General features: G+C 28.0%; 1 protein-coding gene across 1 annotated transcript; it reads left to right on the top strand.

Annotated features, from left to right (window-relative positions):
• The first annotated feature begins 9,266 nt into the window (after nt 1–9,266).
• On the top strand, nt 9,267–20,669 carry LOC136085502 (uncharacterized). The gene is made up of 4 exons (XM_065806816.1): nt 9,267–9,396; nt 18,886–18,965; nt 20,125–20,222; nt 20,646–20,669. Exons 1-4 carry the CDS (start codon nt 9,344–9,346, stop codon nt 20,667–20,669), a joined length of 255 nt encoding a protein of 84 aa, XP_065662888.1. The 5' UTR covers nt 9,267–9,343.
• Nucleotides 20,670–23,997: the final 3,328 nt, after the last annotated feature.

Raw genomic sequence — 23,997 nt, 5'->3', positions numbered from 1 at the left:
CATAATTCATATATTTATTAATTTGTTAACTAAAAAATTAGAAAATTTGCATAGGGTATAAAATACCCTAACCATCTTTAAAATAACTAAATTTTCAACTATCAATATCATTGTCAATTTATTAAAACTAACAACTTCCTTAAATGGTAATAGAAGATTTTCTGAAATGGCAGTTCAAATAGACAAAATTTGTTAACGTGGCAATTAAAAATAAACTTTTCTGGGGTGGTAAAATACCCCGCCGTCCTTTAAGGGCTTAGATGATATGTTTTAAGACGCTTAAGATGAGATGCGGCTTTTTATCAAGAAAAACGCGTTTTTTTAAAGTTATTCTCCAAGGAGCTTTATTTTGGCATTTTAAGAGCGAAAGTTTTTTCAAAAAATTCGAACAGTATAGCAAACTGTTTTAGAAATAGGAAAGATTTATTGTTTTTTTAAATGGTTTTTATGTATTACTTTTTACTTTAGTATAATCGTTAAAGATACAATTTAATTTAATTTTCTTTTTATGATTTTTTTCTGTTATTCTGAATTTTTTTGAGTTCCTTTAAAAAAGTTCATCTTAGGAAACTGGTTTCCTAAGATGAAATGATTGGGTATGTTGAAAATAACGCCACTTTTGGTATAAGGATTTTTTTTAACGAACTATTCATTTATGAATAGGTGAATGTTAAAAGGGCGGAAGTCCAACAATGTAAATTTTCCGAAATCAATGAAAAACTGCATTTTCCCCCATAGTAAATCTTTGTTAATGGTTTATTAATTTTTTTTCTGAAAAAGATAATCTTTTTTACCTTCAAAAAAAAAATTATTAAATCATTAACAAAAATTTATTACAGGGTGAAATGTAGTTTCTTTTAGTTTCCCAAAAGATTAAATTGTTGGACTTCCGCCCTTTTAACATTCACCGACTCTTACATTCTTTAAGAGGAAAGACTAAACTGTGATAACCTGCAAAAATTAATAGTCCAACTAGAGTATCAGTAAACTCAGCAACTCTCATTGACTACATTATTACAACTGATGTCTTCAATAACAATATACAAAAAGTTATATTAAAAGCAGATATATCTGATTATTTCCCAATATTTCTATTATTTAACTCAAATACTAAAATTTAAAGCAAAACTAATAATAAAATAAGTAAACGCATATATGAACAATATTTATAATATAATATGAACAATATTGAACAGTTTAAACTGCTTCATTGGAAACCTATAAATTTTAATGACGACGCAATTAAAATTTATGAAAATTTTTTTAAAACATTTTATTCTGTCTATGATGCCAATTTTTCTATTTGCGAAAAAACACTAAATCAAAAAAGCTTAAATGCTCCTTGGATAACTAAGGTATAAGTATAAGTAAGGGTTTTAAAAAATCATCTAAGGTCAAACAAAAGCTATATATAAATACTTAAGAACAAAAACACCTTTAATTGAAAAATTTTACAAAGATTACAAATATCTATTTGAAAAAACTCTTAAAAACTTCAAAAAGAATTTCTACTCAAAATTAATTGAAAATGTTAAGAACGACTTTAAACGCACTTGAAAAATAATAATTGATAGAAAACAAAAAACTTGCTCAGGCTCCCTACCGCGGGTGATTAGAGTGGATAACAAAGATGTTTTTGAACCTAGATTAATAGCTCATGAGTTTAACAAATTCTTCATTGACATCGGTTCCAAACTGGCAAATAAAATTCCTAATACCCAAGTTATGTTCAATAACTTTTTAACACCGATGGATGATTGCACTTGCTCCAATAAATTATCTTCTGAGCTATCATTTGAGGAGTTTCAAGTGTCATTTAAATATATTAAAAAAACACAAAGTCTCTGGAGTTGATGAAATAAATGGAAACATAGTCTAAGAATGCTTTGAACAATTAAAAGATATTCTCTTTAAAATTTTCAAAGCGTCAATACAACAAGAAGTTTTTCTTGATTAGTTAAAAATTGCTAAGATAATCCCATTATACAAAGAAGGAGACAGAGATAATACCTGTAACTACCGACCTATCTCTATTATATAAACATTTTTAAAAATCTTAGAAAAAATTATTTACAATAGATTATATACTTATTTTAAGGAAAATAATTTTTTTATAAAAATTAGTTTAGTTTCAAAAAAAAATAGACTAAGCATGCAATCATCCGTCCGTAAAATCTTTAACTCTTTCAAAAATTTACAATTCACTTTAGGTATTTTTTAGATTTATCAAAAGCATTTGATACAGTGAATCATGGCATTTTGATTCATAAACTTAAATATTATAGAGTGAATGGCGTAATTTAAAATATTTAAAATGGTTCCAAAGTTATTTAACAAACCGAAAACAGTTTGTTTCTTTAAACAATCCTTATCAAAAATATGTTTTAGATATTTCATGAGGTGTTCCACAAGGATCAATTTTGGGGCCACTTCTTTTTTTTAATCTACATTAATGATTTGCATAAAGCGTCTTATTTTTTAAGTATTATGTTTACGGATGATATTAATTTATTTTTATCTGATAACAATATTAATAAACTCTTTACTACTATAAATGACGAATTCAAAAATATTTCTAACTGGTTTAAATGCAATAAACTTACCCATAATATTAAAAAAACGAAAATGTATTTTTTTTCATTCGATAACTAAAAAGCGTTATTTACCCCCAGCTCTACCTAATATCTTTATTGACCAAATTGAAATAAAAAGAGATTGCGTCATAAAACTTTTAGATGTTTTCCTTGATGAGAACATCACACGGAAGCAGCATATTGATTATGTTGGTACTAAAGTTTCTAAAAATATTGAAATTTTTTATAAGGCCATAATCTGTATAAATAAAAAAGTTTTATCCCAACTTTATTATGCGTTCATTCATAGCTATATGAATTAAGTAAATATTGCTTGGGCAAGCACTGAAAAAAGTAAGTTATAATCTCTCGATTGCCGTCAGAAACATGCAACACGTGTAATTAATTTTTCTGATCGTTTTTCTCACTCCAAACAACTTTTTTCTGAAATGAGAATACTTGAAATTTACGAACTCAATATTTTTAATATTTTATGCTTTGTATATATAAGTAAAAATAATCTTTCTCCTGCCGTTTTTAATGATCTAATTACCTCGAAACCTACCTATAAATACTCTCTAAGAAATACCAACCTTCTATATGAGCCTTTTTGTCGAACAAATTTTTTACCAATTTTGCATTGATTATCGCGCACCCCATTTTCGAAATAAAATTGTTTTGCCTAATTTCAATTTTGATCTACCTACTTCTTTGCATCTTTTTAAAATTAGGCTGAAAAATCTTTTACTCTCCAATATTATCAAAATTTTACAATAATTTTTATATTATGGAAATACGTATTAAACTTTATTAGCTACACTACAAAGTGATATGTGTATGTAAATTTTATTTTATTATGTTGTACTTATAGCTACTTTATAACCTAATATTTTGTTTATACTAGTATAAGGTTCTGACAATAAGATCTTACTGATCTTCTTTCAGATACCTAGTTTTTTAAATGTTAGTAGCATTTGCTTACTTTATAAATTGTATTAACTTTTATCTGCTCTCATTATATTGAAAAAACGAACTAACAAATGTAAACTGAAATGTTTAAAAAAAAATAAAATAAAATAAAATATAATAATAAATATAAATATTACAATATTTCGGCTGCAAAAAACAATTCAACGTCGACATGCTCAACTTATGTAACGTTCCGTGAGATGTAATCAATAACAAGTTCTTTAATACAATCCACTCAGTGTACGATTAAAATACTCCAGTCCCAGAAAAAATTCTGGAACCAAAAACATAAAATAGTCCTTGCATTACCAAGGGACTTATAAAATCTTTAAAAATTAAAAAAAAATTATATATAAAATACATTAATTAAAATCCAATTCAAATCTACAGATGTATAAAAGCTACAAACTTCTATTTGAAAAAATTCGTAAATAATTGAAAAAATTATTACCCTAATTTAATTACTAAATATAAAAATGGTTCAAAACATTTATGGAAAATATTAAAAGAAATAATAGGGAAACAGAAAACATGTCCAACCAAAAATAAACAACGTATGTCTATGTGAACCGAATGAAATAGCAAATGAGTTCAATAAGTACTTTACTGATATCGGAAGCAAATTACGAATGGGATTCCTTCTACTGATACATTCTTTCATCATCTTTTAAAATCTACCAATAATTCACTTTTCACTATGGTTTATTGTTTTTATCTATTAAAAAGTTTGGAAGAGCGTTCAAATCTCTAAAAAGGTAACAAAGCATTCGGGACGGACGGACTAAACAGAAACATAATTATAGACTGCTGTGAAAACTTGAAAGATAATCTTCTTAAAGTTTTCCAAGCATCTATACAGCAAGGGGTTTTCTCTATAAATCTTCAAAGTTTTACTGATTCACAAAGACGGCGATAAATCTAATGTTAATAATTATCCCCCTATTAAAAAAATGTCTTTTGCCAAAAGATTTGCATTAACATTTTATTGATAAAGTAGAAATCAAAGAAGATTTCATTTAAAGTTCCTTAGTATATATCTTGATGAACGTCTGTCATGGAAACCCCCATATTGATTACATACCAACAAAAGTTGCAAAAAGTATTGGAATCCTATATAAGGCTAAAAATTATTTAAATAAAAATAATTTAAAACAACTATACTACTCATTTACTCATAGCAACATAAACTATGCAAATATTGACTGGGAAATTACAGGCAAAAATAAAATAAGACGTCTTTATCGCAATCAGAAACATGCAATTCGGTAAGTATATTTTTCAAATCGTTTTTCAAACACAAAACCTTTATTTAAAGATATTAATGTTTTAAACGTCTGTGAACTTTATATTATAATACCTTATAACAACTTATGTTTTACGTTTTATTGTATGAATAACGTATTATTAAATATTTTTAACGATCTATGTATACATACACTATGTAAACATACTAGTGTACGTACACTTAAAGCAATTGCTTTAAATGTTTTTAATAAATATAGTTTGCGATGTAATAGCTATTTCAATAAACCCTTTTGTCGATCAAAGTTTAATCAATTTTGTATAGCTTATCGAGCACCTTACCTTTGGAATAAAGTTGTTCAGCCCAATTTTGTATAACTTATCGAGCATCTTATCTTTTGGAAAAAATTTTTCAGTCTAATTTTGGTTTTGGTCAATTTTTTTTTTTCAACGGATAGTATGTTAAAATATTTTTGACCATTTTTTTTTTAATTATATTTATCTTTCAGACTAGGTACAAAAACGGATTGTAAGCATAGTTGGACCTGCTCTTGCAGCCAATTTTTAAACCATTTTCGCATCGTCGTAATGTTGCTTCTCTTTTTATTTTTTACAAATACTATAATGGGCACTCTAAAAAGCCAGCGTCTCTTAAGTCATCTACTAAAATTCATTCTCATCTTACTCGTCATTCAAATAAGTCTCATCCTTTTTCTGTGAATGTTATTAAGTGCTCAAAAAACTCTTATTCCTCTAGTTTTTTTGCTCCAGCATCACTTTTTTGGAATTCGCTTCCTTCTTTTTGCTTTCCTGATTCATATAATTTGCATAATTTTAAGTCGTCTGTCAATCGTTATCTTACTCTATAACCTTCATCTTTTCTCTTCCAGTAACTTCCAACTCTTATGTTGCTTGGAGCTTTAATGGAAGCGATGATGTTAAAAAAAAAAAGTAGTTATTTTGATTTAAATTAATTGTATTATATTTAACTGCATTACAATCTTTATATGGTTCTGGCGACAAGATTATTATGATCTTTTTCCAGATTCCAAGTTTTTATTACACGATATGTAACCAATGTAAACTGAAAGATGAAATAAAAAAAGAAGTTAAGCAAAAAAGTATGATAAAATATCAAGATAAAAGTAAGATGGCTCCAAGAGAAATTAAAGAGATATTCTCAACTTTGTATTCAATTAACAATTTCTTTGAATTTTACTTAAATAATGTTGCAGAAATATATTCTCATCCAATAGATATTATCATCCCAGGGTTTTCACAATTTAGAAAAGTTGATATTTTTAATCTGAGAATAGTAATTTTCAGCGAAATTATAGAAAGTTTAGATACGGATCAGTTTTCTTCTATCAGAAGAGTAATCTCTTGACGCTAATGGTAGAAAAAATCTAAGAAAGCATTATAAATTTGCAACATGTCTAGGTGACATATATTTAATGCTGGGCCATACCTTGGGGTGGGGGGAAAAAGCGTCTAACTCCCTTGGAAAATTTTATTTAAAATTAGTCGGGAAGTTTTGACCCTGAAGTTGGACCTTTAGTTCTTTCTTGGGGCGGCCCTAATTTAATGTTGATAACATTAACAGAAAAACAGCTTTATAAAATTTTATACATAAATTGTAAGCTAATTGCAGACAAAACAGTCAACAATTATACCAATTACCAGATGTAAAACTGCTATCGACCATAAAAGAGGCCATAAAATCCTTTACGGAAAAGCCTAGGATAAAGCCTATTTTTGAAAATAAAGTTGTATTCAACCGAAATTCTATTGCAGGTGAACGTATTGCGCGGGAATCTTTGCAGTATCTTAATATCCGAAGAGGCTATGTCTAACCATATCAACAACAAAAAAACAAAAAACAACCCCAATGTTGGGCACAATAACATTATCGTTAAATCTTTCAGAATGCATCGTGATGCATCTTCGCTGAACAACTTTTACTTCAAATCTGACACCAAATTTTACACAGTGTTATAAAATGGGTTCTAACCTTGACTTTCTGACCCGAGAAAATCCTTTTGTGGAATGATAGCCCACACTATGGGGATCACTTGGATATAAGTATTAAAATCAGATTACAACGTCCTGGCAAGTTATTGACAGGGCCATACCGAACGACAAAGACGTGGGGGGGGGGGGGGGGTGAAAATGAAAAAAACAAATTTTACCAACAAGATTTTTTTTTTTTTTTTTTTAGATGATCAAATACAGGAGAATGAACAACATTCATGTAATCACGAGCTCTTTTGATGTTTGATCTTGCTGCATTGAAAAGTGAGACATTCTGATCAAGAGATTGGAAAGTTCTTAATTTTCCTTGATTTAAAAGGTCCTTTGCACTTGACTCACACCAGGTGCAGGGGTGTGCGCTTGAGTGTGCTTGGAGACCACAAATTATATTTGCCAGTTTTAGGTCACAGGACAAAACAAAATCTTTGTCTCTCATATTGATCAATTCGAAAATTTGAGACACATTTGAGTAGTTTTCTTGCAGGTCCTCAGAGACAGCAATAATAAGTTGCCGCTTAACTCCAGTGTCCTTGAAAAACTTGTTTGTGCAATTGAGTTTTGCTGGGGGAGTGTTAGGTTCACGATTTAATTCAATAACTCCAAGGCTTACTTTCAGGAATCCTCTCCCACCGTCAATTCCAACTTTCACAATATGATTGTTTGATGTGCTTCTCATAGAAATGAGTTCATTTTTAAGCTCTCTGAAGTCCTTGCAATGAATGACAGTCCTTCCACATCCAGCATAATCTTTAATCAATGAACTCGTGAAATGGTGAGAAAGCTGCTTACTAACTGCATCAAATTTTACAGCATAGTTTTTCTCAACAATATGTTGTGAAGTTGACTGATTAATTGTAGCAGCTAGTCTCTTGATGCCATTGTTTGAAAGCCCTGTGTTTGCCTGAACTTGAACAAGTTCTTTTATACTAATTGATGGGTTCGGAGGAAATAGTTTTCTAGCTGATGAGGAACCTAAAATAAATGCAGATATTGTTTAATTTCGAAATTTCTAAAATATCTTTTCATGAAAGTTAAACTTTTACCTGGCATTATTGGAAGCATTCTTCCACCTTGTGGTTGACTCAATCGAACAGTGCCATGTGGAGAAGAATCCTTACTTGAAACAACAAGAGCAGCAACTCGTTCAGATGCAACAGGATCCTTGGTTGCAACAGCAACAAGGTTATTTCGCAAAGTGCCCTTTGTGCAATGATGAGGTAATCCTCTTCCAATAATTGAAAAACAGTCAGAGCATCGTTTTTGGACAGTTGAACATGGAGTATTTTGTGCTGAGCTCTGCAAAAGCTGAGTTTTCTGTTGACCATTATTTCTCAGTTTTCCAACAGAACAAATCAAACAGTCACATTGTGTGTCTCTAGTTTGAGGTCGAATTTTTATAGTCTCAAAATTGTAAAGTGATGGGAGAGTGATGTGTTCTCCAGAATTCTTTCTTCTTAAACAAGAACGACACTTTTCACAAATTCCAAGTGGAATTTTTTTGTCATTACTAAAATCGATCCTCTCATTGAGTATTGTTTGGCATTTTTCTTTTAGGAAAGGTGTCAGTTCCTTCTGACATTTACTGAAGCAAAGAAAACAGACAGTTTTCCTGCAGTCTTGGTGGTTTTTTGCTGTATTCGGCATTTTTTTGTAAAATTAGATGTGCGCAGTTTTGCTCTCGTGAATAAAGTAAATAAATCATGCCTTTTCCCGAAATTTTTATTTTCCCGAAATTTTCCCGAAATTCAAAAACTGTCTTATTTTCACAGTTAAAAATAATTTTTATGAAAAGTTAAACAGAAAAACAGAAGAATAAAAAAATATTATATTTGTTTGGTAATAAAGAAAACTTATCTTCTTGATATCTTTTAATTTTTCAACTTTTTTTTATGTTTTCATAAAACATAATGCTCTTTATGCTACAGTATGTTTGTTTACTTGAATTTAAAATTATATCTTACTGTAAAAATGCAAAACAAGCTGTCATTTCGAATGTGTGTGTAATCAATAAATTCAGAAAATTTAAACATCAATAACTTGCCAGGACATTGTAATCTGATTTTAATACTTATATCCAAGTGATCCCCATAGTGTGGGCTATCATTCCACAAAAGGGTTTTCTCGGGTCAGAAAGTCAAGGTTAGAACCCATTTTATAACACTGTGTTTAATTTAAAACGGAAACAAGCAAAGTAGTTAAAACCTTCCAAAAAATTTTTTGTGTGCATATAACTGCTAAAGTTTTAAATCAAACTCTGTTTATATTTCCGAACTAGATTTATGAAATGCAAATCAAAATATTCAAGGCAATCTAACTTGTATATATATTTACTTAACGATTATTTTTTAAGAAAAAATAACCCAAGACAGACAAAATTAAGTTACTTTCATTGTTTAAGTAAGCAATATTTTAAATTCGGCGTACGGCTATGTTTTTAGCGCGTTTTTATTAAGTTGTTTTCGTATTTTACTAAATATTATAATTGAAATTTTAGTTTAGATGAGAAAGTTTTTATATATTATTTAGCCATGGATACGACTAATATTCAAGTTGGTATAAGAATAAGACCCTTAATACGCAGGTATAATGAATTTTTTAAGTTAATTTTTCCTAGTTAAAATTTTCCCAGTTTTCTGACTATGAACTTTTTATTACCAAATTATCAAATTTTTAATAATAATCAAATTTTTCCAATGTTCAACTATTACTTCAAGTTGACAGGTTATATATCACTCTAATATTTCATTCATTTTTTAAAAAATTAGGTTCAATTTTACAAAAAAAAAACTAAAAAAACAAACATAAAAACAACATTAAATTGTTTACGATAAGAAATGAGTTTTACTCGCAATTATACTTTAAAAATTACTAAAAGCTATATATACAAATTGGTATAACAGATGAGCTAATCTATTTTACCTATGTGACATGAAATTTTCAAATTAATAATATACTAGGTTCTTATATATCATTAGAAAGGGCTTCAATACAGAATTTTAAAGGTAAGCAAACCTACCAAAGTTATGGCGTTATAAGTACCTATTTTTCAATAAATAGATTTTTTGAAGAAATAGTAGTCAAAATTGAATTTTTCTAAAGTAAAATCATTAGTACTTTGTCAATACCTATCTAAAAAACTATATCTTGGTATCAAAAGTTAAGCGTATATGAGGGCTATATTATTACATTAGTCACTTGTCAACGGGCATATCCAGGGTGTTAGAAAAGGCACCACAACCTTTATAAACCTCAATAAATGCAAGTTTTATCCATAAAAGAGTGTATTTAAATGAAGTTAATAGTTGTTATATATAAAAAGTTGTTATCATTTTATTTTACACCTTAAGGAAATATTAGAGTTGTATCTAAAAGTTAGGGTAGATATGGTGGTGATGGTTTAATACACCTTAGTATAAAAAAAAAAATTATTCTAATGAATATTTTTTTAGGTAAAACTACTACAGGGTTCATGGTACTCAGGGAAAACCTAGAAAACCAGAGAAAAGTTTTTAAAATTTAAAAAATCAGGGAATACCTGGAAAAGTCAAAGAATTTTTCTTTAAAATCTCTAAAATCAGGGAAAACTCAGGGAATATTTTTTATTTTAATATTTCTGATTGAAATTACTTTACAGTATCCAGTTTTTGAATCTTTTTTAATATTGAAAGTTGCTCACTACAGTGGTTTTATAACATTTATAAGATATAGTAGCTATATGTTTAGATAAATGGATTACTGTAGTAACTATTTGTTTTAGGAACCAGTATTCAGTTGCGAAAGTAATATATCCTTCAACATAAAAAAGGAAAAATATGTACTTTTTACCGCATGAATTCAGGGAAAAAATTCTTAAAAATATAGGAAAATCAGGGAATTATCAAGGAAAACTCAGGGAAAATGGATTTTCAAAACTGCCATGAACCCTGTACTATAACAATTACAACAAATGAAATTTGTTGTAATTGTTTAATAAAAAGATATTCATTACGATTACAAAATATATATTAGTGGTGTATAGTTTGACATAGTGGGTGAGAGACATAAAGTCCTTTTCCTCTGCCTCTGACCCGAAACTTTTTTTTTCAATTGCTATTACTGCACGCTAAAGTTACCAAAAGAAAATTTAGATGCAGCAATGATACCTCATATATATATTTACTTAACAATTATTTTTTAAGAAAATAATCATGTCACCTTGTGTAGCTGGAGTGGGAGATGCTCCCCCATCTTTACACAAAAAAATACATATTTCCTTAACCTAAAATCAAAGAATGTTTCAATATTATAATTATTTTTATCATTATAGAATGTGAAATATTATTAAAAATACGCTTACAAATTTTACCTATTTATCTGTGTTGTGTCCATTTCTTTAGGTGATGAGATAGTTGCCCCTCTTAATCTAATTATAAAAGATTATTTAGAAATTAAAATTAGATTATATTTGCGATAAGTTTCCAAAATAATATTATACATACAGCAATATAAAGTAATACAACCCAACATTATAAAGTAACATTATACAACTGGTATTGAAAGTCTACTATAACTAGAATATTTCATATAGCTTAATGGAAAAATAATTAAAAGCTAAAATAAGGTTACTATTTTAAAATAAGGAATTTATAAAAATCTCATTAACAAGAAATAATATTTGATTACATTGAAGATGTATTTAAAAACTAATTTTTTAGTTTTAGCTTTTAGTAAATGATTTAAATTAAAATTCCAATAACAAAACTATATATTAATAATTTTTAATGATAGACACCACGCAAAAGTAAGCCGCAGCCATCAAAAATTTTATGTGAGTTTCATAACTTGCAATGCCTTTTAGCTAGTCACAACACTTAAAGTATCTGTTTTGCAAGTCTCATCACTCGCTTTATACCTTTCTGCAAGTCACATTATTTGCTGTATTTATTTTGCAAGTTTCATCACTTGCCATACCTTTTTCAAGCTGAAAGTCTTGCAATATCTATTTTGGCACTATTAAATATTACAATTGTGAAAATAATACACATTAACATTAAGAGTATATTAATTCTCCTGAAACAACATCAGCAGCAAGCTGGAATTTTTTCATGCAATAATCAACAGCTTCAGAATCTATTTCGTTTTTTTGCCGGTAAGAAATACTATGCAATGCTAATTCTATGAAGAAATACTATGTAATGTAAGAAATACTATGTAATGTAAATTCTATCTTGCAAAATTTTTTTTACTTTTTCTACTCTACTATCATACTCGACAGACTTAGATTGTTGAGTATCATACCATTCATGGCATAATTTTCTACCTACAATTCTCTCAGACAAATCATCATCTAAGTCATCAAATTTCTTCATCTATTATAATATTATATATTAGATAGAATTTTGAAAAATCATAAGTTTTAAACCACAAATTTGGAATGTGGAACAAGAAAACTTAAAAAATCACGTGTTAAATATTTTTTAATGACAATTCAACTTATTATTAAAATTTTAGTAATAAGTTGAATAAAAATCTATAAATAATCTTTTTTATTATTTATTTGTTAAGATGAATACTTTTTAAAGTAATAATTCAACTGAAAACTTGATTTGAAATGTATTTTTAAATTTTGAGAATGGCTATAAAACAAATCAAACTACGCAATATTTTATTGTTTTTATTTAATATCAAAACCGCAGAATATATATATTCTTCCGATACATAGACAAATACATTAATGAAAAAACTAAAGCTTTTTTGTCTGACTTCCAGGACTTCACATGAAAAAAATTCAAACAACAAATCGCCCACCTTTTCCCTTTTAAGCACTTTTCGCACTGGTACGCTTTTGGGTGATCCCCTCACCATACCTGCATACATAATTTTTGGATACCCCATGGGAACCAATTTTCAAACCTGAATATCGCTCTCGAAGGCTTGATGTTGAATGTGCATAATAGCTCTTGTTAATAACGTGTTTCAGTTTTATAAGTGAAAAATATTGCGCTGGGCGATTTAATTCATCACATGCATTAATATACTTTCTTGGTGGTGGGTATGTAAATCTAGTTTTTATCTCTTAACAGCTATAAAAATTCAGTTTAATGGTTCTAAGGTAGGCTAATAGTAAGATTTTCTGATTTCTGCAGTAGTAGTAGTAGTAGTAGTAGTAGTAGTAGTAGTAGTAGTAGTAGTAGTAGTAGTAGTAGTAGTATGATTCTATCTGTTGACCAGAATCGCACCCCTTCTTTATCTATTAGGCTGGCATAGATATATTTATAATAGATCGTTTCCAGTTCAGGTTTTAGAATGCTGGATCTTCTTGACTCAATTCATGAGTTTTGTTTGTATCTCTGTTTTTATATTTAGGCTACTCATTCTATTATCTCCTAATGAGGGTACAGCTCTAAAACTCAGTTTTATGGTTCTGAGGCTGGCTGGTAATCAGGTTTCCCAAAACTCTAAGGTAGCTCTATAGCTCTCAGAGAGAGCTAAGAGAAAGTAGCTCTATAGCTCTAAGAGAGGCTGTTTCCATCAACAACTGTAAAATATCAGATTACTAACAGTGCCATTTTGCACATGTATACTATCCCTGGTTGTACTATTGGTGTGTATTGTCGAGACCACTTCACTCTATCGCCTTTCTCTTTGTTCTATATCGCTCTCCTTCATCTCAAGACTACACTCTTTTCGATGTTATTTCTGATGAAATCGACCAAACCCTTTCTCTTTATCCATCAGCCAATATCGTTGTTATTGGTGACTTTAATGCTCATCACACTGAATGGCTTGGCTCTAATGTCAGTGACTCTGCAGGTGTTAAGGCCCACAACTTTAGCCTTTCTCAATCTCTAGCACAATTAGTTAACATTCCAACTCGCTGTCCAGACAATCTGAATCATTTACCTTCTCTACTTGACTTTTGTCTTGTTTCTGATCTTAGTCAATGCTTAGTTTCTCCACATTCACCCTTAGGTGCTTCTGATCATGGTTTAATCTCTCTCAAACTATTATCTCATTCTTCTTCATTATCAGAATCCCCTTTTCATCATACCTCTTACAACTACCTTAGAGCTGACTAGGTCTCTTTCCGTGATTTTCACGATGGCCCTTGGGTAGAAATCTTTTGTCTTCCTGCTGACAAATGTGCTTCTTACATAACTTCTTGGATTCAGGCTGGCATGGAATCTTTTTCTCCCTCTTGACGATTTTAAATCAAGTCTTGCTCTTCTCCATGGTTTTCTTCACATTGCGCTGCTGCTATTTCCAATTTGAAACCATTACTTTCATATCTATCAGCAAAACAATTCTCCAGAAAACAGAACCTTAAATATTATAATGTGTTACAAAAAAGTATCATATCTTTTTTGTAACACATTATAATATTTAAGGTATTGTTTGTGGCATTTCATTTGTCTGAATTTGTTAGAGAGAAAGTTTTTTACATTCCAAATAGATTTTTGACAAGAAGATAATTGCAACTATTATTGGTTTAAATGATAATATTTTGCAAAAAGTTTAGGCAATTAGAACACAGAAATACTCTTAAAAAACTGCATCCGTGTTATAGGGACTTTAATTTAAAAAAAAAAAAAAAAATATCTTGAATCTTATCATAAATTGTAATTAGGTTTCAAAGTTTTGTTAAAATATATTTTGACACTCAAAGATACGACTGCATAAAGTTTAGGACCTCCTCATTTTTGGAAGGTTTTAAATGTTTTGAAAAAAGGTAAAAAAATGAAAAAAGATGCAATTTTTAATTTGTTTTTAACAGTTTCTATTTCATGTTTCACCTGCTGGAAAGATTGGTTGAAAAAGATATAAGTAAAATAACTTAAACTGAAACCTCTAAAAAAGAGTAGTGAATTATAAAGTACTATCTTTGTTGGGTCGCTATCTATAAAAATCTACAACCTTTTGAATTTCTTTTGTCTTTTTGTAATTTGTTTTGCATCACAACTTCTGAACTTCTGATTGTTCTAACTTGTTCCAGATTTAAAAAAGAAAGATTAACTTAATCTTTCACCCCTGTTTAGTTTTTTACTTATGATTTGAATCATTACTGCTTTTTGTTTTTTAAAATATCAAGTTGCTAAATCCATTATTTTCGGAAAGGTTATACCCTTTATCAGAAATAGTTACCTTATAAAAAATACTTTTCCTGTAAAAATTTTATTAAGTTGTCGTCTTTACATAAAATTTGGATCACATGTTTAGGTTTTACTCTCTTTTAATTTGTTTTTAGTGGTTATATCAAAATATTATGTTGCATTTCAATTTATAAAGCATTTGTTTATGATGGTTTTGATAAAATGAAAAATGTTATGAAACTTTTATAAAACTTTTCTTTAAAAACTACTTTCATTAAAAAAATAAATATGCAATATTTTGTATTTACTGGCTATCAGTAAGTTAAATTTATTTGATTTGTATTTTGCTAAAATCCAAAATTAATTTCTTTTAGTTTTCTAGGTTTTATTATTGTATTCTGTTTTTAACAAATTTATTTTTTCCGGTCTATATCCAATGCTGATGCTACTAGGTTTGTCATACTTGTATCCAGTTTTTTAACATTTTGCTTTCCACATCCTAATTTATCGCATTTACTTTCATTTTTGAGTGGAGATATTACCAATAAAGATAGTCTTTAAACTTTAGATTTAGATTTTAAAACCAACTCTTAATGCAATTGAAGTGTTTTACACTCAAATTATAATGATATGTAAATTATATTATATGCATAAAACTAAATAGATATTCCAAAATCAAATAAATTGAATTAAGACAATGATTATATCATCTAAGGTAAAACTGAGTATATTTTAGAAAAAAGTTAAAAATATACACTTATGTCATAAGGCTATAATCATATCATATGATAGAGTATAGGTCTTTAAATTCTTTAAAAGGATTGTCTATATTTATAGATCTTTTACTGTAAAAAGTTTCATAGTTTATTTTAACTGTTTATACTATTTTATATGCCTGCAAAGTGAATGTAATTTATCATATTTTTTTAAAAAAGTGATATTTTAATAGGCTGCTGCAAATGTTTAACTAACTTTTAATGCAGAATTTTGCTTTTTACCACAAGTGGTTACCCTAATTACACAAAAGTTACAAAAAATTTGCACTGCCTGTCTGTAGGTATTGAACTGTAGCACATTAAAGTTCCCAAAATTTTTTATAATATTGTGATTTTTAGCGGCTATGGGATTCAATAACTCATGCGACTATGGGATTCAATAACTGGTTTATAAAGCATTTACATTTACAACAATTACGTTACAGTTTGTTTCAAGTATAAAGCAAATATAGATAAGACTTTAAAGGAATTTTTTAATGATTTCGTAATTTTTATATGGGTATCAAGCCTTCTCAGGAAACATAGTTGCACACCTTATATGACTATATTTTGTTTTGAAAACTTGGCCATGGCTCCTTGCATGTTTTAAGGTAGCGATTTTAAAAAACGCGCTTAATAAAAAAATGTAAACTAAAACTTAGAAACAAAAATAAACTATAAACTAGGAAGAGAAATAAAATACAATAAAATAAAAAACTAAACTGAAAAATTAAAAATTTTAACGAATGATAAAATGAATAAAAAATAAACCAGATAAAATAAAAGCATTAAGTTAATACGTTTTTATTTTAATAAAAAAGTGTTTCACTACAAGAGTTTAGAAAAAATTGAAGTTTCAAAGTTATTTAATCCAAGCTTAATTATTTTGAAACTTAATTATTTAAAAATTTGAAACAAAGTTTATTTTCTAATATCTACAAAGCAAATAAAACATGAAAAAAAAAATTTATCAGTTAGTAGGATTTGAGTCCTCATCCAATGTCGGTATAATAGTCGCACCTCATGAATGTCACAATTAATCAACCTAAGTGCTTCATCAATGTGGCAATATAAATGTCACAATTAATCAACCTAAGTGCTATAACAACGTGGCAATATAGGAAAAAACTATTAGCTTTAAATTATTAATTGAAAAGCTTTTAAATAAAGTTTGTCTTATTAAGTCACTTTTAAATTGAAAAATATATTTATTTTATGCTTTTATTTTCTCTGGTTTATCCTTTATTTATTTTTCGTTTAATTTTTCAGTTTATGGTTTGTTTATTTTTAATTTTCTCTTTAATTTGTGTGGTTTTTATAGCACATTCAACACATTCAAATTAAGTTTGCGTTTTTGCGGTATTTAAAAAAAATTTTTATTCGCAATTAATTTAATGGTTTTGGCTTTTAAACAACACAGAAATCTTGGACGAAAGTCAAAGCATTTAAAATTGACATTGTCAACAATTGATTATATATGGATCATTTTATGTGTTTAAATGATTTTAAAAATGCTTTAACTATTTAAAAACTTCAAAACAAAATATATAACTTAGTATATGAATAAAATAAATTTTCAATAACCAATTGTTGATATAGTCAAGTAGTTTTTTTCTAAAGCAACTAATCAAATGTGGCAATACATAAATAAAATTATTGGATCAAAATATAAATTTCTAGAGAAATGCTAGTGCTATTTTAAAAATTAACAAAAACAAGTTTCATCCTAATTAATCTAAGTATAATTTTTGTGATTCAAATTGTGTGAAGGATTTTATTTACTCTGAAATAGATAAAATAAACTGTTGATTTCAAAATTGTTTAACAATGATGGGTTTATACATTTTTATGATACAATTATTACATTTTAGAAATTAATTTATCAATTTAAAAAATTTATTTTTATTTTTTATAATAGCTCAAATTAGGGTTAAATATGTCCAAACTCTATTGAAAAAGGTTTAGAATATTAGACTTTAGGCTAAAAAATCAGGATGTTTAAAATATGGGAACTTATCAATATTGTAAGCATCGGTGTTACGTTCGTTCAACTACGTTTAACTACGGTCAACGAAGTTGAGCGTAGTTGAACGTAAATAAACGTAACGTAGTTTTGTTTCAATTACGTTACGTTTATTTACGGTATTTTTGTATTATTCATCTTAGTTAAACGTAGTTGAACAAAGTTGAACGTAGTTGAACCAAATACATTTTAGAACAACCTAATTAACTTTTAAAAACCACTGATTTGTATTGCTAGTATAAATAACCAAAATTAAATTTAAGAAGGTGTTAAAGCCAGAGTTTAGTCTGATTTTAGAAAGTCGAGCCTAAGCCTGCGAAAATGTGGAAAATTTTTATTTCAATTTTGTTTATTAAATAGCTTACACGATTGGAAATAACTCTGCAATAGTAGTACTAAACTTTTTGTTTTTTACTAAAAATTAGTCAAAATAAATAAAATGTAGGTCCCCAAATGTGGCAATAGCCAGTATTAAGTCCTGATTATCTTTTTTCAGTTTTGATTTAGTACATTTGATATCCTAGTTTTTCATGCATTAAGGTAATTAATTTACATCTTAAATTGACCTAATACCATTGCTAATCTTAGGTTGAAACTATTAGTTGAGGCAACATTCATATATATTTACTAATTGCAAATTGGTGATGAAGTTTTCAATATTTTAAGTTATCCTGCTCAACTTTGTTTAACTTCGTTCAACTTTGTTCAACTTCGTTCAACTTTGTTCAACTTCGTTGAATTATTATTTCGTTACGTTCAATTTTGGTTTTTGGGAAAATGAAGTCTGACTACGTTACGTTTCGTTACGGTCACAAAAATGAAGCTAACACTGGTGCTTACAATATTGAACACAGAGTTCTTGTGTAAAATGGCAGCCAGGAACTCTGATCTAAAAAAAATTAGTTTCCAAGTTTTTAAAGCCTCTGTATTTTTAGATCTAATGGACTCCAAAAAATAAAACAAAGTAGAGATTTTGTGACTTAAAAATTGGATTTCTTTTTGGAACTTCATATCCTGGATAATGATACATTATTAACAATTTTAACGATTTTCATTTTACTAATTTCATAGGAGATAAATTGTTAAAAATGCAAAATTAGTATAGCTATCAATTTTTATGTAGTTACTTTTTTTTTAATGGTTAGAATTTTATTTTTTTATAACTTGTTTACATTTTTTTATTAACTTTATCTATATATATATAATATAGTTTTTATGTGTAGAGAGATCCAAACTAACCAGGCTTGTTATTGGAATGCAGATAATAAAAGAATTTACAGTACAGAAAAAGAGTATCATTTTGGTAAGTAGTTTTTGTAATGTTTAAATAGTCAGGAATCACAGCATTCTAAAGCTCCCAAGATTCCAGAGTTCCGAAGTGTTTCATAAAGTCATGCAACTGTATTATTTTATAGGTGTCTTAAAACACAAAAATTACTTTTATAAAAAATATTACTTTGACCTGGTAGCTGCTTATTCCTGCTCTGGGATTTAATTTTGTCAACTGAATTAGAGGGAAAATTACGCATTGACCACCAGAAACACTTGTCAAAACTTCTTTTATTATTCGACATGTAATTCTTTGCATTATTCGAATCTTTGAATAATGCAAAGAATTATAATCCTTTTTATAAAATATTTTTGTACAATTATAAAATTTACAAAGAATAAAATAAAATCTAATAAGTATCTTATACATTTGCTGACTTTTTTTGCCTACCTATATCCGTATGGTTTTTTTTAGCAAAAAGAAGATAAAAACTAAGAATAGTGAAATAAATTTATTGTTGCCAAACCCAAACTTTCAGTTGATGTAGTAGCATCTCTCATGCATATTCTCCCTATATTAGTCGATGTATGTACTGAAGCCCTCAGCTTCTTCCTATTTCAGTATGGCGTTTGAGTGCTGACTAAGTACGCTTTTCTGTATATACATTCTTCTCCATTTGAAATTTAATGCCAGTGCATGAAAAAGCACTAGCAGGATGGTTATTTTTAAGTTAGCCCGCGCGATTTAAAAATTCATTTTTTTCTGCTATTAAGATATTAAAATAAAAATAGAATAAAGAATGCTTTGAATAAATGCTAACTAAAATAATTTAAAAAAACTGGTAAAAAAAGGCTACGTTTCATAAAAGTTGAACAAATGAATAAAAAAGTTTTGTTGCATTTTAAAACAAAACACTTATTTTTTGGCAAGCGCTTTTTTATGTGCTCTCCAAAGTTTTTTCAGGCGTGTGGGTGAGCGTGAAAAGACTTGAGTGTGAAAGCGCTGGCTAAATGATATATATATATATATATAATATATATATATATATATATATATATATATATATATATATATATATATATATATATATATATATATACAAATTAAATGTTTTATTTAATTTTGTTATATATTTTTATTTTTTTAGGTGCCTTTAAGTCTTGAAAATTTTGTATATGATTTATCTTTTTAGATGAAGTCTTTGATTCTACATCATCAACTGAGAATATTTATAATATTCTTGGAAAGCCATTGGTTGAAAATGCAATGCGTGGTATAAATGGTATGCAAGTTTATATATATATATATATATATATATATATATATATATATATATATATATATATATATATATATATATATAATATTGTCAAACTTGTTAGTTTTAGTAATAATAGCAGTTTTAGTAATAGCAGTGCCCCTTTCAGCGTGATTGACACAGAACTCTTCGCAACCATTGCAACTGAGTTGGTGGGGAGAAAGAGTCGCAGCACTTTTTTGTTATAAGAAAATGTGAACGAAAGTGTTTTCAAATATCTAACTTACGCAAACTTCAAATTATGTAATAAAACATACTAAAATTTATATCAAGTTGTACAATTTAACTTTCTTTTGAAAATTGCATTGGGGCAACATCTCCTTAATTTTTATCTATAGCATTTATTTCGATTTTATAAAGTCTTATTTATTATATAGTTTTAAAATTTTCATTAGTCAGCTTGCCAGCCAAGTGGTTAGCTCGCAGAACTTCTGAAAGAAAAAGCCGTAGTATGAAGCCTACCACTGGTGACTTTTTTTTTTAATCTTTTTCGATTTTTTTTAAATACAAAATAAAACACTTTTAAAGTTTTGTAGATATTGTATACATAATGTATGTAAAGATATTATATACTATAACAAACAAAAGGATTTTTAAAAAGACTAAAAATTCACTAAGACAAATTTGTTGCGTATGTGTCATGATTGAGATACTTATGTTATTAATGTGCTCAGGTAATTAGTCCTAATAAACTGTGGATGGTCTGAAAAAAAATGATGGTATGAGACTTTATAAAGAAAAAATTTAATAAGGCAGTCCTGCTACTCCAGAAGATTCTGCTGTGGAGGCAAAAAAAAAAGAAAAGCGTAGCTACAAAAAACTTTAACACTTTATTTTAAAAATTACAAGACTTTTTTTGCTATATTTAAATTTTTGCTATAAATATATATGGTCAGATTGAAAAAATTGAAAACATATTGTGTTTAGGGTCGGATTTGAACCCTTGCAAAACGGCACAGATGACAGCGCATTAAACCACTGATCTACTGAGTTTATGCATGTAATTGAAAAACAAACCATTTTACCAATAACAATCAGTATAAGATTTTATTCTTTTACTGATTGGTAAAGCGCAGCTTTATTGCATAGCAATAAAGTTGTCTTTATATATAAACACATATGTTATATGCAAATGTAAAAAAATCCACTTATATAATGTTTTATACAGGATCGTGTGTACTCTCGAGTCCTTAATACAAGGGGGGGGGGGGAGTCTTAATCCAGACCTAATAATATTTGCATCATAAAAAAGTAACCATATTTGGTGAAGACTTTAAAAAAAGTTTTTTTTAATGAAAACTATTTCTTTATAACTAAAGTGTCAATTACAAATTCACTTTATGTTACTCATTTTATTAATTTAGTTTTATCAAAAGATATACTGGAAAATGTTGTTAAAAAATAGGTTGCATAAACCTTTTAATTAATTTTTATACTAGTTTCTTCCCAACCAACAATTGTTACTCACAATTATTTTAATTTATGTTAGTTTGACAGTTTCCTTAAAAGCTTGTATAAAATTACTTATAAGACCAGTTTAGTCACATTTAAAGCCTTCTAAATGAATGATGTAAAGTAATAAATAAGCTGTAAAGTTTCAGAAAATTGTGTCAGAAATATGAAAACATAAAATGGGGATATATGATATATATATATATATATAATATATATATATATATATATATATATATATATATATATATATAATATATATATATACACTGCGACCATTTTCTATAGGCGCATGTGGATTATGTCTTAAAAGCCTACTTAACTTCTTTTTTATAGCGTATTTCAATAAATTATAAATAAAGTATCAAAAAATAATAAAAATTATCAAAAAATAATATCAAATTTGAAAAGAGGTTAATCATAAATGAATTAAATTCAAAAGATAGCTGACTATTTTCTATAGACGCAGTTCACATTTTTTTAACAAAACTATAAAAAAAAAGTGTTTTCATCAAGTTTTTAGTACTCGATTGAATCTTCTTTGCGCTAAATTACTTGATAAATTTGTTTTGGCATACTTCCCACCAAGTTTTCCAGCACTTTTGACTCCATATCTTCCCAACACTCTGATACCGCTACTTTTAGCTCTGCCACAGAGTTATATTACTTCTGGTCAGCATAGATACGTCTTACAATGATTCCCCAGATGTTTTCAACAGGATTCAAATCTAGACTGCAAGCAGGCCACCACATTTGCTTGATTTTTTAGCTTCAAACCAAGCTTTAGTCTTGTTACTAGTCTGAATGCTGGCGTTGTCTTGTTAAAAAACAAACTTTTTGCGTCGGCATTTATTTTTAAATGGAATCAAACATAATTTTAGCACATCAATGTAATTCAGAACTTTTCATTTTGCAAGATGTAAATGCTAAATTTAACTTTCCTGTTGCACAAAATCCAAGCCAAACCATCAAAGATCCACCTCCGAAATTCCTTGTCGAAAAATATTTGGGTTCTCTCCTCAAATCACGCCAGTAGCCACTAAAACCATCAGGCCCATCAAGATTAAACTTTTTCTCGTCCGAAAAAATCACCTGGTATTGAAAACAAAAATATTCAGCTGTTTAGAGATCTTACGTATTTATGAAAATTTAATCTAAAATTTCTTACTTGTTCCCAATCGCGTGCCATGTTATCCTGGGCGAATTCCATCTGTTTCTGTTTGTGAACGGGCTTCAAATTTGGTGCTTCATTCATTTTTGATCGTACAATGTGTGGGCTGTCTTTAAGACCTTTCCTAATCGTATCCTTGCAAACATTTAAACCCAAATCTGACTTAATTGTTTTCAAACTTTTTGATGAATTTGAACAATTCTGCGTTTTTCACGGCCTAAAACCTTAGATTTCTTTGGTTTCCTCTTGATTGTAGCATAATCTGTTGGATTTTTTAAGAAAGTACAGGTAATGTGATCTGATCTCTTCAATCTTCTAGCAATTTCTCGATTTGGAACTTTGTCTCGATAATAAGCTAATATTTGACCTATTTAAATAACGGTAAGGACCTTTCCTTTTGGCATTTGGTTAAATTCAACTTAATTTCGACTCACAAAATAAAAAATACTACAGAATATTAGAAATTTGCAACAAAACTCGTAAAAACTTTAGTGCGTCTATAGAAAATTGCTCGTCAAAACTCGTAAGAACTTTAGTGCGTCTATAGAAAATTGCCACGTGAATATTAAAAATTTAATTATTTTAATACAATCAAGACAATTAATAATCAGGTGCATAATGGATCATTGTTTTCCTACATATACTTATTCAAAAGTACCGTTAGAACAGTTTTATTACCACTGTAACACTGTAAATCTGCTAAATTCTACATGCGTCTATAGAAAATGGTCGCAGTGTATATATATATATATATATATATATATATATATATATATATATATATATAATATATATATATATATATATATATATATTAATAATAATTTTATAATATTTTATAATATATACTCTTATAAACAATGCCAACTTTAGTGTTGACATTGTGTATAAGAGCATATGTTATGTTAGTAAGAAAACATCAAGTAATACAAATTCTCTTAATACAATTAATAATTTATTATTAGAAATTTTCGCTGGATTATGGTTACCAGGATCATCAGCTCGTAAAAATTATACAAAAATTTCTTGTAGTGTTAAAAACAGTTTAGAATTAACTGACAATTTACTGCCATTGCAATTTTGAAAGCGTTTTGTTCATGTTGTAAAAAAGATTCTGCAAGTAC

The sequence above is a fragment of the Hydra vulgaris genome, chromosome 09, assembly GCF_038396675.1.
Source record: "Hydra vulgaris chromosome 09, alternate assembly HydraT2T_AEP".
Classification (NCBI taxonomy): Eukaryota; Metazoa; Cnidaria; class Hydrozoa; order Anthoathecata; family Hydridae; genus Hydra; species Hydra vulgaris.
This window is presented reverse-complemented; position numbering and strand designations above follow the sequence as displayed.

What these genes read in the sequence shown, in the direction of transcription:
- LOC136085502 (XM_065806816.1), top strand. Translation starts at nt 9,344, where the DNA reads ATGGATACGACTAATATTCAAGTTGGTATAAGAATAAGACCCTTAATA. An exon ending in ATAAGACCCTTAATACGCAG is followed by an intron (nt 9,397 to 18,885) that starts GTATAATGAATT and finishes TTTTATGTGTAG; the next exon opens with AGAGATCCAAACTAACCAGG. An exon ending in GTGGTATAAATGGTATGCAA is followed by an intron (nt 20,223 to 20,645) that starts GTTTATATATAT and finishes AATTTTCATTAG; the next exon opens with TCAGCTTGCCAGCCAAGTGG.